General features: G+C 45.3%; 1 protein-coding gene across 5 annotated transcripts in view; it reads right to left on the reverse strand.

Annotated features, from left to right (window-relative positions):
• Positions 1-18886, reverse strand: part of LOC109869523 (protein SOGA1) — an 80351-nt gene extending 61465 nt beyond the window's left edge. For all 5 annotated transcript variants that reach the window (XM_031804211.1, XM_031804214.1, XM_031804213.1 and 2 more), the window contains exons 1-3: positions 16293-18886; positions 13246-13470; positions 6848-7006 (exon numbers count right to left, since the gene is read on the reverse strand). In XM_031804211.1, the coding sequence (XP_031660071.1) occupies positions 6848-7006; positions 13246-13470; positions 16293-17204 (1296 nt within the window). In that variant the 5' untranslated portion in view covers positions 17205-18886. The remainder of the gene's footprint in view (positions 1-6847; positions 7007-13245; positions 13471-16292) is intronic.
• Positions 18887-18922: the final 36 nt, after the last annotated feature.

An 18922-nucleotide genomic window follows, 5' to 3' on the forward strand; every position in this document is an offset into this window, starting at 1 on the left:
AACACGGTCTAGTGAGCAGATTACTCTGACATAAGTATATATAATTCATGTGTAATTCTCCAATCAGGAGCTGTTTAGAATCACACACACACTATCACACACATTTGTACACCCACATACACACACACACTGGTACAGAACAGATGCACTCTGGAGAGCAATTCATTTTCACCACTAAGCCTTAGTGAGGAAAGGTAAGGCTATCCCCCCAGATCCCCCTTCACCTGCCCGTCGAACATCTCATTCCAAAATCACAAGCGTTAATATGGTGTTGGTCCCCCCTTTTTTTGCTATTCATCCAGAATGTCATTGTGTGCTGTAGCGTTAAGATTTCCCTTCAATGGAACTAAGGGGCCCAGTCCGAACCCTGAAACCCCCCCCAGACCATTATTCCTCCTCCACCAGACTTTACAGTTGGCACTATGCATTCAGGCAGGTAGCGTTCTCCTGGCATTCGCCAAACCCAGATTTGTCCGTCCAACTGCCAGATGATGAAGCGTGATTCATCACTCCAGAGAATGTGTTTCTAGTGCTCCAGAATCCAATGGCAGTGAGCTTTATACCACTCCAGCCGACGCTTGGCATTGCGCATGGCGATCTTATGCTTGTGTGCGGCTGCTCAGCCATGGAAACCCATTTCATGAAGCTCCCAACAAACAGTTATTGTGCAATTTTCAGCACTCAGTGGTCCCGTTCTGTGAGCTTGTGTGGCCTAACACCTCGCGGCTGAGCTGTTGTTGCTCCTAGATGTTTCCACTTAACAATAACAGCACTTACAGTTGACCGGGGCAGCTCTAGCAGGGCAGAAATTTGATGAACTGACTTGTTGGAAAGGTGGCATCCTATGATGGTGCCATGTTGAAAGTCACTAAACTCTGCAGTACAGGCCATTCTACTGTTAATGTTTGTCTATGGAGATTGCATGGCTTGAGTGCTCAATTTTATACACCTGTCCGCAACGGATGTGGCTGAAATAACTGAATCCACTAATTTGAAGGGTTTTCCACATACTTTTAGCTATGTAGTGTATAACCTTAACCTTTTAACATTAAAAACATTTGAATGTCTATAAAACAGGATGAAAGAGAGAGGGGGGGAGAAAGGAGAGCGACATAAAACAACAGCTAGAAGACCTATGGACCAGGGGGGTGATAAACAGAGCAATGGTTTTTGAGTCTGTGATTCTCTCTCTCTCTTCCCTCTCCCTCTCTTCCCTCTCTCTCTCTTCCCTCTCTCTCTCTTCCCTCTCTCTCTCTTCCCTCTCTCTCTCTTCCCTCTCTCTCCTCCCTCCCTCTCCCCTGCAGACTGGTACAGGTGTGGATAGGCTGGCTGGGGATGGAGAGACAAGCAGGAGATGGATAATGGAAATAAAGTTACTTCCATCTAACCTGTCAGGTGTCCAGCAGTCTGCATTCTTTCTGTCTGCTGGTTGTGTTTCTATGTCCACAGTGTTTTCACTCTGTAATGAGGAGGAGTAGGAGCCTAGAGCCTCAGGTCGCTGTGTAAGGATCCATTCCACACTTGACATGACTCTTCTCAATTTTCATGTGTATTTTTATTGGAGCATGAAATTACCTTGCGATCCCTTAGGGGGGAAATGTACGTGTGTTTGAAAAATTCAACACAGAGTTTGGTTGGCTGTGCCTTACTCATCCATGAGGAAATGGCCCGTGCAGCTCCAAAATGTGTTACATGGTTACATGTGTATATGTGTTTTGTGACACAGTCTGTTCTGTATGTGTTTATTTTGTAGTGAGATGTGTGTGTGTGTGTGTCCACCTGGGTGCATGAGCATGCACGTGTCTGATGGTCTGATGTGACATCATCGGCCTTCACCCTTGCTTAATGAACCAATAGAGGACAAAAGAAGAAAGGCCTACTGTAAACTGGTGAATCGGCAAGGATGACTTTACAGAGGCGTGGAGCGTGAGAGTGGTTCTATATAGAGTGGACAAAGAGGGGGGCTTGGTTTTAACATTAGCATGAAGTAAGTCAGCAGCATACCACTCTGCATCCCACTACTGGCTTACCTCTGAAGTTAAGCAGGGACGGTCCCTGGATGGGAAACCAGATGCTGCTGGAAGTGGTGTTAGAGGGCCTGTAGGAGGCACTCTTTCCTCTTGTCAAAAAAATATAATGATGCCCCAGGGCAGTGATTGGGGACATTGCCCTGTGTAGGGTGCTGTCTTTCGAATGGGACGTTAAACAGGTGTCCTGACTCTCTGTCGTCACTAAGGATCCCATTGTACTTGTAAGATTAGGGGTGTTAACCCCTCTGTCCTGGCTAAATTCCCAATCTGGCCCTCATACCCTCATGGTCACCTAATCATCCCCAGCTTCCAATTGGCTCATTCATCCCCCTCCTCTTCCCTGTAACTATTCCCCAGGTTGTTGCTGTAAATGCGAATGTGTTCTCAGTCAACTTACCTGGTCAAATAAAAGATTGTGCCTGAAATTGTGTAACTATTGGGCCAGTAAAGATATTTTATGTCTCTCTCCTTCAGGCATTAGACTAAGAAAAGGTCTATATTTACATCCTATATAGTACTGCAAGTCCTAAGACAGTGATGTCCTGATCAATCACAATGACCCAGAAAAACAACCATCCATCCAGTGCCTCCATAACACATCTACTTTGATTCCATGATGGTCCATAACAGGTTTGTTTGTATTTGGCAGAATCCTTGAACACACCCAGCGCAGGGCGCTCCTCATCAAATACAGCTGGCCAGCTACATCATTATTAGGCTAGGAGGGGTTTAGACCAGGGGTAAGCAGCTCTGATTTTATGAGCCAGACAGTCATTATCGGGGAAGGCTCTGTTACAACCTGGAGTTCTGCAGGTCTAGCAGTCTACAGGTCTGTCGGTCTGCAGGTCTAGCAGTCTACATGTCTGTCGGTCTGCAGGTCTAGCAGTCTACAGGTCTGTCGGTCTGCAGGTCTAGCAGTCTACAGGTCTGTCGGTCTGCAGGTCTAGCAGTCTACAGGTCTGTCGGTCTGCAGGTCTAGCAGTCTACAGGTCTGTCGGTCTGCAGGTCTAGCAGTCTACAGGTCTGTCGGTCTGCAGGTCTAGCAATCTACAGTTCTGGAGGTCTGCAGCACGGTGGGACCCAGTTCAGCCCAATCCACTTTGGCCACTAGCAGGCAGGTGAGGAGTTCTAATCAGAGCACACAGCACGCACTCAGACAGAGACAGACAGACAGACAAACACAGTGACAGTGATTGCCCACAGCGACCTGATTGGTTGGCAGGAGCTGAGTGCAGAATCCCAGATTAAACCTCTCAGCTTGACCCACGGAGGAGAAGCACTCAGAACCCACCTAATGCAGTGGAACAGGGTGTGTACTACTGTATGTGTGCCTGTGGTGTCATTTCTGACCCATTTCACTGTAACCTAACTGAATATAACCACCACTGTGTGGGAACTAAAGTGGGCCACAGTGCCACACAGAAGATGGAATATTGTCCAAGGTACCAAAGAAAACACACTGTTGTTCACTGTCCTAATCCTAACTGTCCACTAGTCATCACATGAAAACACCCTTCAGCAGCTCATCTGCATGTTGTGAAATACTGAATAATCAATGGCTCAAGCCCAGAACAAAACCATTCATTCATTGGGAGAAACAACCATGTGACTGATAAGGACGTAGCTCACAATCACATGTCCTTTAGCTCCACATACCTTCTCTTTGCCTCTCTTAGGCTCCACCCCTTCTCTAGCTCAAGGACATGCTTCCCCCAGCCCCCTACAAACAAAGGACAACAGCCCTTCCTGAAATTCACATATACAATGGGGGCAGGATCGGTGTTGTGTTTCCTAGAAAAGTAGTGGCAAAATGAGCAGTGGCTGCAAGAGCCCAAAATAAACACTGTTCTGGGGTGATGAGAGCCCACGAATACACACTTCTGGGGTGATGAGAGCCCACGAATAAACCCTGTTCTGGGGTAATGAGAGCCCACAAATAAACACTGTTCTGGGATAATGAGAGCCCACAAATAAACACTGTCCTGGGGTAACGAGTGCCCACAAATAAACGCTGTTCCGGGGTAATGAGAGCCCACGAATAAACACTGTTCCGGGGTAATGAGAGCCCACAAATAAACACTGTTCTGGGGTAATGAGAGCCCACGAATAAACACTGTTCTGGGGTAATGAGAGCCCAGAAAAATCACATTGTTCTGGGGTAATGAGAGCCCAGAAAAATCACACTGTTCTGGGGTAATGAGAGCCCACAAATTTACACTGTTCTTGGGTAATGAGAGCCCACAAATCACACTGTTCTGGGGTAATGAGAGCCCACAAAATCACACTGTTCTGGGGTGATGAGAGCCCACAAATCACACTGTCCTGGGGTGATGAGAGCCCACAAATTTACACTGTTCTTGGGTAATGAGAGCCCACAAATCACACTGTTCTGGGGTAATGAGAGCCCACAGAATCACACTGTTCTGGGGTAATGAGAGCCCACAAAATCACACTGTTCTGGGGTGATGAGAGCCCACAAATCACACTGTTCTGGGGTAATGAGAGCCCACAAAGAAACACTGTTCTGGGGTGATGAGAGCCCACAAATAAACACTGTTCTGGGGTAATGAGAGCCCACAAAGAAACACTGTTCTGGGGTGATGAGAGCCCACAAATAAACACTGTTCTGGGGTAATGAGGGCACACAAAGAATCACTGTTCTGGGGTGATGAGAGCCCACAAAGAAACACTGTTCTGGGGTAATGAGAGCCCACAAAGAATCACTGTTCTGGGGTGATGAGAGCCCACAAAGAAACACTGTTCTGGGGTAATGAGAGCCCACAAAGAAACACTGTTCTGGGGTAATGAGGGCCCACAAAGAATCACTGTTCTGGGGTGATGAGAGCCCACAAAGAAACACTGTTCTGGGGTAATGAGAGCCCACAAAGAAACACTGTTCTGGGGTAATGAGAGCCCACAAAGAAACACACCAGTAAACAGAAAACACTGCCCAGTCTGCCCACAACCTCCAAGAAAGAGAGAGAGACTGGTGGAGAACAAGAGAGAGAGACTAGGAGTGAAAGTGAGAGAGAGGTAATGAGAATGAGAAAAAGAAAGAGGGAAACCAAGTTAAAGAGAGAGAAAGAAAGGAGGGAAATATGCCCTGTGGAATTTTTCTTCACTTTTCTTCACCTTCAGAGGGTCAAAAAAGCTGGAATGTGAATCAATGCTCTTGGAATGAGAGGGGGAATGAGCAGGGATAGGAGATAATAACTTCATCAGCAGTGTTCTGTGTCTCTTTTGGAAAGGGAAGGGGTTGCAATCATTCCACTTTCCTTTGTCCATTTTTGTGCAATCTCTGCTTATCAAACATGTGTCTGGTCATAGTAGTGCAGTAGAACCAGGCAGCCAAAACCACTCAAATGTATCATCGAGAGAGAGCTGTCCTAACTTAGCCTCAGCGGTTCCCCGACTCCCCTACTCTTGACCCAAAACTATTTCAATTGGTTTAGAAGTGTGGATGGTTGATGCATTATAGTCCATTTACATGATGAAAGACTGAGAGCCTAAAATGGTTTTTAAACAGATTGTCTAATATCACAGGAGGCCGACCCCAATGGGTCACAGCAGCAGAACCCAATGCGCTAGCCAGGCAAAGCAGCTTGTCTAATATCACAGGAGGCAGATCAACTAGCAGCAGAACCCAATGGGCTAGCCAGGCAAAGCAGCTTGTCTAATATCACAGGAGGCAGATCAACTAGCAGCAGAACCCAATGGGCTAGCCAGGCAAAGCAGCTGGTCGACCTCAATACTACAGCAGCATCACTTACACACCCAGACAGGAGCCACAGAATACCAATCAATTATTTACAAACCTCCTTTTATACACATGTCTGTGATTCTCACTGACTGACTGACTGACTGACTGACTGACTGACTGACTGACTGACTGACTGACTGACTGACTGACTGACTGACTGAGAACAGAGACAGAGTGGGTAGTGAAGCCCGGGATAGACAGGCACACATAACAGTCCTGGATCAGAAGTGTCAGCTATGCAAAGGCTACGGTCAGTTATCAGCCCCCCTCCCTGCTCTCCTCTCATCCATAAAGGGACGGCAGGAGAGAGGGGCCTCCTTTTGTCCACTCCAGATTAGTTAACACAGAGGGAGGGCAGAGATTGAGAGAAGAGGACATTTGATTTCTCCTGAGAGCATTAACTGAGCATAACGCAATATCTGTAAAGAGTAAAGAGTGTTTTTAACGGAAGCTTTTATGAGGATAGAAAGACTTGGACAAAGCAGCTTCCTCCCACGGTTTTCTATTCAACTCTGTCCAGTAAACATACCGCCAAATGGTTAGCAGTCCAAACAAAAACACAACTCTCTATCAAAAAAACTCAAATCGACTACTTCTTCATTCTACACAACATACTGGACAACATATCATTGTGGTTCAGTCTGACCATGTATGAGGTCCCAAACTTCAACGTTTTTATTCCAAGCCCGGTGAATTTATATGGACCATTGAAGAAAGCCTACTTAACCTAGCCATCTCAACACAGCGTAACCTATAGCCAAACCCAGCTAAACCCAGTCCAGCTCAGCCTGACCACCTACGGCCCGACCACCTACGGCCCGACCATAGTAAACCCAGTTTAGCCCAATCCCAATCCCACCCCTCCCAGCCCGGCAGTACATCATGTCTTACCTCTCAACACGGCCCGACCATAGTAAACCCAGCTCAGCCCAATCCCAATCCCACCCCTCCCAGCCCGGCAGTACATCATGTCTTACCTCTCAACACGGCCCGACCATAGTAAACCCAGCTCAGCCCAATCCCACCCCTCCCAGCCTGGCAGTCCACCATGTCTTACCTCTCGTTGCTTCTCCATCTCAGCCTGCAGGACCTGCTTGGCCACCTCTAGGTCCTGGAGCCTGACCCTCAGCTCCTCGTTCTCCTGCTCCAGACGACCCCTCTTCTTCTCCACAGAGTCCAACTCGTTGTGCAGCCGGATGGACACGTCTTTAGCCACCTGACGTCCAAAGGAGGAGAGAAGAGAGAGAAGACATGAGGGAGGATGGTCAGCATCAGTATGATCCACATGCCATGATCCAGAGTCACACTAAAGGACTAAATGAGTCATACTATAAATGCCATATAAAGCCTTCACACTGTAAAAAGTCATTTATTTAAAGTATGACCACATATATATGCCTAAGAAATGTATGGCTCTCTACTAATGAGGTCTTCACAGCACAGTAATAAATCACACCATACTGTAGCTTATCACGAATGTGTTACAGCAGTAAGTAACACATTATTTGGATAGTATGACCCAGCATTATCACTAATATGTGTAGGAGTGGAGCAGAGAGCAGCTCTGAGATAATCATGTGTTGACATGTCGCTACAGAACAAGACTGTTATAACCGGCTGATCTTCTTAAAAGGCCCAATGCAGCCGTTTCTAACTCATTATCAAATCATTTCTGGGTGACAATTAAGTACCTCACTGGGATTGTTTTCAATGAAAAGGGTCCAAAATGCTTCTTAGCGAAGGGAATTTCTCAAGCAACAACTTTGCTAAGACTGTCTGGTAGTGGTCTGAGTGGGGAGGGACAAACTGAAAACTAGCTGTTATTGGAACTCTCTTTCTTATTGGTCTGTTAACTAATTTACCGCCTGGCGATGTCACCAGGCAGGCCAAAACTCAGGCGGTCTTTTCAAACAGCTCTTACACTGAAAGGGCATTATCATAATTTTCACAATTTCATATTATTACTCCAACTTCATAGTGTGGAAATATATATAAAACCCAGGAAAATCACGTTTTTGACTGCACTGGCCCTTTAAAGTTGTGTTCCTCTGAGCGGTTGGAAGGCCATTAAACACAGTTAGGGATAAACACAGACCCTATCCAGATGACTGTATGATGTTCTGTTGGGCCAACAACAACATAAGGTGCAGATTTGATCAAAACAAAGAACCGTGTGTGTGTGTGTGACTGTATATCACAGGGCACTAACAGGTTGTTCAATCCAAAAAGCAATTCCAACTGCCTGGTTCTAATTGTTTATATGGAAAGGGTGCATATTCATACGATAGATGGGAAACATATCCAAAACATTTGAGTGGATTGTCATCTTTATGTCAAATGTTCTGGAAACAGTTTATATTGAAAATGTAAACATAATGATACAAGGCACATTATTATTATTTCATTTTCACCCTTACTCTATATTTGTCTCCCTCTTTGCATCATCATAGCATCAGATGGGAGTCTATTGGTATAGGATGGTACAGTGCTGATATCATTGAATGAGGAAGGGGGTGACAGGAAACAGGGCCTGTGTGTGTGTGTGTGTGTGTGTGTGTGTGTGTGTGTGTGTGTGTGTGTGTGTGTGTGTGTGTGTGTGTGTGTGTGTGTGTGTGTGTGTGTGTGCGTGCATTGGGCGATTCTCTCTGCCCCCGAATCAGAGCCAATGTGCAGCTGGGAACCACAATGCCCCTCTGTGCTGCCCACTCTGAGCTGGACCAACTGCCCAGTTCACCACCACGCTCTAATTAATTTCTCTCACTCTCTCCTACGTATCTCCCTTTGTGTGTTGCTTGGCAGTTTTTAATGCTGTCCTTAACTTATCATTTTAAGGAAGGAAAACAACAGAGACAGAGACAATATATTATTTACAAACCACATTTTTATTCACCTTTATACACACACAAATCTGTGATTCTCTTTCTCTCTCTTTCCTTATACTTCTTTGCCTCTCCCTCTCTGCCCTCTCCTCTCCGTACTGTAGAAGGGAGAAGGGGGACAGGCGGGGAGACGGACTGCATGGTCAAATCAATGCCTCTTTCATTAGCGTTCTGGGAGGTTTCCAGGCTCTGTTTTTAGACTTTGATGCTTTATGGTGATTGGGCCCCATTGGCAGTAAACAACAGCCTTTATTAATGGCCTGTTAACTTAACACACATTCAATGAGAGGCCTCTCCCTCTCGCAGTTAAGCTCCTTTCCATACACTGCTTTGTCTGCCTGCACCTCCCAATAAATATAATGCTTTGATATGTAAAGAGAAAAAACACCTCGAGTTCCCCCTAGGTACAGATCTAGGATCAGCTTGCTCTCTCCCAATCTTAACCTTAACCAATAGTTGGAAAAAATCACTGTCTAGGGTCACCCAACAAGCGGTTTGAGCATTGGTGTGAGAGGCCCCAGCTGGCACTAGAGGATGTGACAGGCATACAGTCAGTGTGTATGTAGGGGGGAGTGACTGGTACATTATGTCAAGTCCCAGCCTTCAAACATCTATCAGCCAGCCCTCCTACCTATACACTTGAGATGCCCTTTATTCTCTGTGGTCCACTGGACAGAGTCAGAGAAAATCAAAAGGAGACATTTAACCATCAAAAGGGTGTCTTTCATGTGTGTGTGTGTGTGTGTGTGTGTGTGTGTGTCTACATGCGCGTATGTGTATTTGCATGCATGCGTGCATTGGAGTGTGTGTGTGCTTGCTGAAGCAGATCCCTGTTTGCTCTCTGATCCTGCCTGTCAGCATTGTCACAGCTAGAACTGTTCCTCACACTGACGTTTTCCAAAGACTTCCCTGTACATTTTATCATCAGGGTTTTGCATGTTGGCAGTAAGTGCAGGATGGGGGAGTGTGTAAACCATTGGCCATGGCTACGTCACAAATGGCAGCCTATTCCGTATGTAGTGAACTACTTTTGAACAGGGCTCATAGGGTTCTGCTCAAAAGTAGAGCACTATTTAGGGAATAGGCTGCCATTTGCAATGTTGCCAACTTGATTAGCCGATGCCTTACTGACTTTACTGTAAAGTATGTCTTAAAGAGATATTGTATTTTCTACTTTAATGAGCTAAGAAAGTGCTTACAAAGGAGAGCATACTCTATGAAAGCATTGAGTATATACTATATAGAGTATATACTATACATCTTAGCTATTTAAATGATGATGGGATCCAGTATTGCAGTATCAGCGAACAGGCTCACCCAACTGGTGCACTTTTATGTACCTATCATCTAGTTGTTATCCTTCCTGTTGCAGCCTCCAGAAACAGAGAATAGTACATCTTCTTCCATTCTGTGTATATATAAAAAGGCTTCCCAGCTGTTAAAGAGCCAACCTCTGCACGACAGTTGTTTAGTGGTTACAGTATAATCCACATTGTGGGCATCCCACACACGCTCCTGCTAGTGCCGTGCTGAGCAGGCAGCAGGCACAGGGATCAACAACACTTCCTGGAACTCCATGAGCAAGCCAATCGGCTCTCTGAACGGGAGCCTGCCTGGCTGACACATGGAGACGGTTTCTATGTGTATGGTATCTCCAGGATGCTGCTCTTACTGCTGCCCAGCTGTTATCTGCAGTCCTTTGTAGCTCAGTTGATAGAGCACGGCGCTTGTAACATCAGGGTAGTATGTTTGATTCCCGGGACCACCCATATGTAAAATCCATGTACGCATGACTCTAAGTTGCTTTGGATAAAAGTGTCTGCTAAATGGCATACAGTGCCTTGCGAAAGTATTCGGCCCCCTTGAACTTTGCGACCTTTTGCCACATTTCAGGCTTCAAACATAAAGATATAAAACTGTATTTTTTTGTGAAGAATCAACAACAAGTGGGACACAATCATGAAGTGGAACGACATTTATTGGATATTTCAAACTTTTTTAACAAATCAAAAACTGAAAAATTGGGCGTGCAAAATTATTCAGCCCCCTTAAGTTAATACTTTGTAGCGCCACCTTTTGCTGCGATTACAGCTGTAAGTCGCTTGGGGCATGTCTCTTATCAGTTTTGCACATCGAGAGACTGAAATTTTTTCCCATTCCTCCTTGCAAAACAGCTCGAGCTCAGTGAGGTTGGATGGAGAGCATATGTGAACAGCAGTTTTCAGTTCTTTCCACAGATTCTCGATTGGATTCAGGTCTGGACTTTGACTTGGCCATTCTAACACCTGGATATGTTTATTTTTGAACCATTCCATTGTAGATTTTGCTTTATGTTTTGGATCATTGTCTTGTTGGAAGACAAATCTCCGTCCCAGTCTCAGGTCTTTTGCAGACTCCATCAGGTTTTCTTCCAGAATGGTCCTGTATTTGGCTCCATCCATCTTCCCATCAATTTTAACCATCTTCCCTGTCCCTGCTGAAGAAAAGCAGGCCCAAACCATGATGCTGCCACCACCATGTTTGACAGTGGGGATGGTGTGTTCAGGGTGATGAGCTGTGTTGCTTTTACGCCAAACATAACATTTTGCATTGTTGCCAAAAAGTTGTGTTGCTACTATACCATGTTGTTGTTATGTTGTGTTGCTACAATGCTATGTTGTTGTCGTAGGTCTCTCTTTATTTAGTGTTATGTTGTCTCTCTTGTTGTGATGTGTTTTGTCCTATATTTATATTGTATTTTTTTATTTTATTTTTTTATCCCAAGCCCCCATCCCCGCAGGAGGCCTTTTGCCTTTTGGTAGGCCATCATTGTAAATAAGAATTTGATCTTTATTGACTTGCCTAGTTAAATAAAGGTTCAATAAAAAATGGAATTAAAATAAAATATGCAACTTGTCTATTGCTATGAGTACATGGAATCTCAGCCCACACATCCTGTATATGTGAAGCTCAGAAGGGAAGGATATGGTATCTTTCACACCTGAGCCAAGTAAACAGTGAAGCTAGCTAGCTGCCTTGAAGAAAAACCACTGACCCAGACAGTGTAATGCAAGACTAATTCCATATCCTACTGGACATTCTTGGAGCAAATACTGTATTTCCCTTAGTGTATATCCCATTGACATTGTGGTAGACCTCACTGTTTTCTATTTCCTGTATCAGACCCAGATGTTTCATAGCTCTGGAATTAGGACAGTAGGTCAGAGAGGCCAGAAAATGACGAGGGGTATCCCATGACCATCTCCAGATATCACACACATGTGAAAACTGTATGCCTGCAAGGGTACACACCCCTTCCCACAGCCTTATCAACTTACAGTATGTTATTTTATGTGATGTTGGTTGAGTACTATGTATTTTTTTGGTCTAAAGAACCTTCCCCAATGTGTTGAAACAACTTATATCCACTGAATGTAACATAGCGTGCTAGTGTTCAAGTTAAAGAGGGTTTACAGTGGCTGGTACAGGACAGGTCTCAAATATCACTAGGAATACATATAGCCTAAATCCTCTAAAACATGTGACACACATTTCCTTCCCCAGTGCTTGGTTTGATGCTTGATTAACCCCTACTGTCAGAGAACAAAGCCAGCCTCACTGTTCAGATGAATTCAGTTTGGAGTGAGTCGGGAGGGCATGGGAGTGTTTAAACCCAATTTGAGGGAACAAGGGAACATTTGACCTGGTGTAGTTGGTAGCTAGAGGAAACAATCAGGTATGTGTTGAGAGACTGGGCTGTTTAGGAATACGGAGAGAGAGATGGCGGAGAGCAGAGGCCGCCAGGGTCACATCCCTGTGGTTTGTTTTTAGTTTCCTGTGTTAACAGCCATTTTTGACTGGCTTCCCCCGGCCTGGAGAGCCTTGCGCCCTCCCGCTGTGCCCCGATTGGCTGCTGAGGACCTAACTCGGGAGCCAGACCAATTCCTTATCCCCCAGAGTCAGCACAGAAACACCGCTCAGAGGCATAATATTTTGATTGCCAGAAAGAAGGGGTGCTTTTCTTCCCGTTTCTTTCTCTCTTTTTTTAAAGATATACAACTGGACCGTCTTTAATGATGGACAGCGGCCGGCCTTCGGGGATGACATCATCACCCTCCACTCTCCTCTCCCCCTCTCTTCCCTCCTTCCCCGATTTCTGAGAAAGACTTCATTGTGCTACTGTCACATGGAAATGGTTCACAAACAGCTGTGAATTTGGGATGTGTAACCATAGCCTCGGGTCAGTAGGAAGACCCACAACCAGAAATGTCTCTCCTAACAAGAAATCCCATCAATGGTTTGTGAATGGATGCATTTAAAGCCAAATGTAACTTTTGTCCTATGATCTGTTATCCCCCTATCTTTGAAGTTTCCAGAAGTCTGTGAACACCTAAATGCTAGCAATTTACCCAATGATCAGTATCTCTTCAAGTTTCTGTTTGTGTTGCTAACATATGAATTATGCATTGGCCTGTACACACGCATACACACACATGCCCACACACACCACCTTAGCTGTCCATCGAAGTCGATGATGACAGACACACCCCACCCTTACAAAGACAGTTCCATCCAGATTTTCTCCCTCTCCCCTCACCTTGACGTCCTGCTCCAGGGTCCGGATGAGCTCCCCGTCTACCTGTCCCGTCTGGGCCACGCGGAGGCTGCGTCTCTCGGCCTTGCGGAGGCGGTACTGCAGGATGCGGCAGGTCTTGTTGGCCTGCTCAAACTGTTGCCTCAGCTCCTGCAGCTGGTACACATCCTCCTCCATGTACATATCCCTCATCTCCAACATCTCAGAGCGCAGCTCCTCCATCTCATCCTGGGGAAAGAGGATGGGGGAAGGATGGAGGAGAGAGGATGGGGGATGGGGGAAGGATGGAGGAGAGAGGATGGGGGAAGGATGGAGGAGAGGATGGGGGAAGGATGGAGGAGAGGATGGAGGAGAGAGGATGGGGGAGAGGATGGAGTAGAGAGGATGGGGGAAGGATGGAGTAGAGAGGATGGGAGAAGGATGGAGTAGAGAGGATGGGGGAAGGATGGAGTAGAGAGGATGGGGGAAGGATGGAGGAGAGAGGATGGGGGAAGGATGGAGGAGAGAGGATGGGGGAAGGATGGAGGAGAGAGGATGGGGGAAGGATGGAGGAGAGAGGATGAGCGAAGGATGGTGGAGAGGATGGGCGAAGGATGGAGGAGAGAGGATGGGGGAAGGATGGAGGAGAGAGGATGGGGGAAGGATGGAGGAGAGAGGATGGGGGAAGGATGGAGGAGAGGATGGGCGAAGGATGGAGGAGAGGATGGGCGAAGGATGGAGGAGAGCGGAGGGGGGAAGGATGGAGGAGAGAAGAGGGGTGAGAATAGTTGGAAATGCTTACCTACCATATACAGGGTATTGATGAGCCAATCATTATACTCATTCTAATCATTAATGTACAGTATATGTCAGCATCTGATCAGTCATCAACACCATCATTGTCACCGTCTCCTTGGCAGGATGTGTATCTTCCTCTCAGAATTATTAACAATGCTATATAACAACCCCATCATAACTGGTAGTCTACATAACCAGTCCAGGGGTAAACCCCTACAGAACACTGAGATTAATACAGAACTGAACTTTTCCCAGCTGACAAATACCTGAATAATAACAATGTTATGATTTAAATGATTTATGATTTATTTCAAACACAAAAAGCCTTTGGGGCTTAACCTGGCATTACCTACTACTACTTACATAACAACACAGTGTGCAGTTTGAGAGGCATTAGCCCAAATCCCTCAACCCCCCTGACAACGGGATAGTGATAAGGCAGATCAAATATTTATAAGGGTGGTGGTGGATGAAATGTGTAGTAGTAGTAGTAGTAAATAGAAGCATTTTATCGCATGGCTAATGTGCGGAGGGCTGCCGTGCAGCGCACACTGATAGAAGACAGGGGAATGTGGGTCAACCACTGCAGAGCTCGTCACTAGTGCAGCCCGGTACAAACAATGATGTGTGGAATGAGGACGGTAGACACACTGGACTGCAGCATCTGCACGAGGCAGGCTACCTCCAGAAAACAGCTGCAATAGTCCGACAGGTGTGTAGAGGACCTGAGAACAGAAGCAGGGGATGAATGAATGCAGTGGTGGAGGTCTGGTACTACTATGGCTGCACGCATGACATGATTTTTACGCCGAATTAGACTGACTAATTAAAAAAAAGGATGTGGCTCCCCATGGCTGTCTGTGGTAATCGGCAGGTAGCCTAGTGGTTAGAGCGTTGGACTAGTAACCGAAAGGTTAGAAGACCGAATGCCCAGACAGACAAGGTAAAAATCTGCCGTTCTGCCCCTGAACAAGGCAGTTAACCCACTGTTCCACCAGGGATGTCATTGAAAATAAGAACTTGTTCTTAACTGACTTGCCTAGTAAAATACATTTCAATCAGTCAGCTGGATTTGATGATTATGGTCAGCAATCAATCAAAAAATCTAGCATGATTGTGGAAGTGTGCATGACTGTCCTAGTGAAACTTTGGTGGACTTTTGCTCTTAGATGGCCACCACATAGTAGCCTAGGGAGGCCTATGTATACCATAATAATCATCATTCTAATTCCAAAGAAAGAAAATGTGCTTAAGGTAACCTAGAAGTTGATTGGATAACCCGTTGTCATGGCGTGCCTCTGCACACAGGCCTGTAGGATAATTCAATGAATTATTAAGCTCCCCCACTGAGGCAGTCTCTGTGACGTGTGGCAATGATATTGGATGATAAAATACAATTAGTCAAGCTGTCTTAACCATGTCACTGTAATCATCCCGTGCGTAACGGATGAGCCCCTGAAACCACCTCCAACCACCTCTGATGTGTTGGGGATTCACTAACCACTTGACCATCATCAGCTGAGAAAACATTGGGTTTATTTTCTGAGATAACACTGACCACCCTAAGTCGCTGTGCCTTCAAAGGGTGGTATTTTGTTGTTGTTTTTGGACAAGAGTGAGGATGAGTTAACAATCTTGCACTTAAGAAGTTGTTGGCTATGTGGCCAATTTGGGTTTGCCCTGATTTTTTAAACTTGAAGTTCAGACCAGTAATTATGCGTGATATTTTATGCAAATGAGTCTAGTTTTTTTGGGTGATCCAATGAAAACAGTAGTTCGGCTCCATCTCTTAAAGCTGCATTCAGCAGTTGAAACAACAACAAAGTGAACTCCCGCCCCGGTTCAGTACAAATTGAAGGCTGGGGCTGAACAAATGTAACCACTTTCAAATTCAGACAAAGATATGGTTGCAAGTACTGACCATCCAAAATTATAGTTTTGACCATGCATAGTCCATGTTTTAAACATGTTTTGAGGCCATATAGTGTTTGTTTACAAACACTGGAGTAAAACAAGCTTATAATTTTGGGTTGTCTGTGGGACTATGACAGTTGAACTAAGCTCATGGGGCATTTGTAAGTTATTTTCTTCAAGAATCAATGAGTACAATATCATTCATTTATACGTAAAAAATGTAGGTAGCAACTACAGATTGCCCCTTGAACAGAACAGTTCTTGGAGAGTAGGGTTTGTTGTTGTTTTCTTTCACAAATGAGAGCAATCTGAGGGAGGCATTTCTGTAGTTGAAGAAAATCTGGAAAACATATGCTTACTTTTAGGTAATCGTTCTCTGATCTCAGTTCCTCGATTTCTCTGACAAATTCTTCATGCATGCCATCCATAAACTCTTCCGTCAGGTCGGAGAAAGCTAGGGATGTGCTGGCAGGCACCCGGCTGTCGAACGAGGTGAGAGACTGTTCATCCCCTGGAGAAATGCTCCCCCCTACGGTCTCCACTCCCAGGGAGATTCGGTCCTTATCCACTGGGGTCTTGGCGTGATGGTCACCACGACTACCCCTATCCGGTGGCCCATGTCCGCAGTCACTGCTTGGTTTATCGCCATCAAAACCCCCGCCTCGGCTGTTGGATTCGAGGTCACTACTCAGAGCGTCCGTGGATAGTTTATTCTCCTCCGAGGCACAATCGGAGAGCTCGGAACTGCTATCCGTTGACGAACGTTTGCCCGCAGCGCAACCGGAGTCTTTGCTCTGGTCGTCGGAGGCGTTGCTCGCATCGGACACCTTCCTCCGACCACCTTTCATCGATTTACTGCTGCTCTTCTGGGCACTGGCTACCGATACCGTGGATTTTCCCGTCAGTTTTCCTTTCTCAGATTTCGTCTCTTTCCCGCTAACCGGACTACGCCTGGACACCCGGCTGCCTAAATGTATGGATCCTGGTTTAACGCTCAGTGTTGGTGTACCGATTCCTCCACGGATCTTGGTGAGGGACCATCCAGGCACATCCTTGGGTCTGGCGGGTGATGGAGCCCGATTATTTTTTTTCTTTGCGTTGACTTGAATGGGCTGCACTACGGGCTGTTGCTCGAACTGGTGCTGTTGTTGAGGCTTCGCCTGCCCGCTGTCGGCGCTCTCCGTCCCGCTTTCCATTTTGTGCCTGTGTCTCCTTTCCTTCGGCGAGACAAAGTGAGTTGGCGAATTAACATCCGCCTTTGTCTTTGTCATTCATTCCGCTTTGACAACTACAGAAAAACAGAAATGAAACCCCTATCAGAAAAGGCAGAAGAAGTCGAGCTTTTATCTCACAACTGCAAACAAATAAACTGCAGCAATCCCTATTAAACCGGATTTAACAGCGCATAGAGATGGAAACGGCAACTTAGGCTACAATAACATAACACGCTGTAGGCCTAATTATGTTTTATGGTTAATTCCGTTTAGGTTTTGGCACATCTTCTACTCATATTGCACTAACATATGCAACTCTATCTCGCCGGAGTGGTTCGAAGTGGTAGAAACAGAGTGGAAGTGTACTCGCGAGTTTTTTTCTCCGCCCAGCTTTAGCGGTTCTGTCTGTGGCGAATCGCTGTCTGGAAATTCAGCATCACTTAGAGCTCTCTGCTGCCACCCAGACTTGTAGATCGTTTCAAGAAGCACAGGTAAAAAAAACAAAAAACATAAATAGGTAGAGGATGCACAGGCCTACTACAAACATAGGCTATATGCTATTAAATTCAGACTTAAACAATATTTGGACAGTATAGGCCGGCTGGTGCAAAGCTTTGCAGGAAATGGATGACACAAATATAATTAATTCAGCCCAAATTTACTGGTAAACAATTAGGCAATGTTTCAAATGAAACCCCTGCCTTTCTTAGCTGGCCAAATCCATGAAATAACATATAGAGTTCTGCTTATAGAACATGTTTACCAGGGGGGTTTCTAGGATTTCAGGACATTTGGGGCTTAGCCCAAAGCCAGAGGTGGAATTTCAACAGATAAATGCATCAGTCTGGTGCACTGTGTGATGAACATAGATCTACTAAGAATTTTGTTAAACATGAATTCATGTCGGTGAACTATCCCTTTAAAATAGGTCTTGAAGAAAGTATTGCAGGGGGTTATGTTCCCCAAGTGCAGGGGGTTTGAAAATGTTCCTGCTATAACAATGAATTTCTCCAAGTTGCCCCACCTTCACAACAAATCTAAAGGTGGTTAAGGCTGATTAGTTGCAGATACTTAGGTAGGCAAGATCTTTTGCGTTTATGAGCTATTGAGAGACCCCTTACCATCTCTGCCTAGCAGCTTTCACACAACTAAAATGACTAAATAATTGAGGATAACAGTCATATCAATACAGCATATTCTCGTTTTCATGACTTACAATCAATGACATAGCCTACCTACATGAATGCCGACAAAGATGCATAGCCTCTTGTCATATATTTTCAAACACCCAAGTAGGCATATTAGATTTCAATAAGTAGTTACATCATCAAAATTGGGAAGAAGTGGAATAATAAAATACTAAAAGGAATAACAGGACTGTTCTTACTGACAAGCACACTAATGATCCTATAATATGGCAGCCCATCATAAGGAATAGGACTTCTTCCACTGACTTACATCAGCTAATGTGAAAGAAAGAAATTAAACAGAAAATCTCAAGAAGACAACATGCCATAGCCTAAATCTACCCAGGACTACACCCTAATCAAACTATGTATTTTTTTCCCACCCTCTCCACTAGGATAAAACGGATACTTTGGGGATTTAAGGTAGCATGACTGAACAAGCTTGTTATTGAACAAATAAGCTAATTAGCAGTCCGTGAGTAGACTAGTTTCAAAATGGGCCAGGACGTGGTTTATTTATCAAATGCTTCCCTCAAATTCTTAATAGAAGAAAAAAAACATACACTACCGTTCAAAAGTTTGGGGTCA

Source organism: Oncorhynchus kisutch, linkage group LG24, assembly GCF_002021735.2.
Source record: "Oncorhynchus kisutch isolate 150728-3 linkage group LG24, Okis_V2, whole genome shotgun sequence".
NCBI classification, from domain to species: Eukaryota; Metazoa; Chordata; class Actinopteri; order Salmoniformes; family Salmonidae; genus Oncorhynchus; species Oncorhynchus kisutch.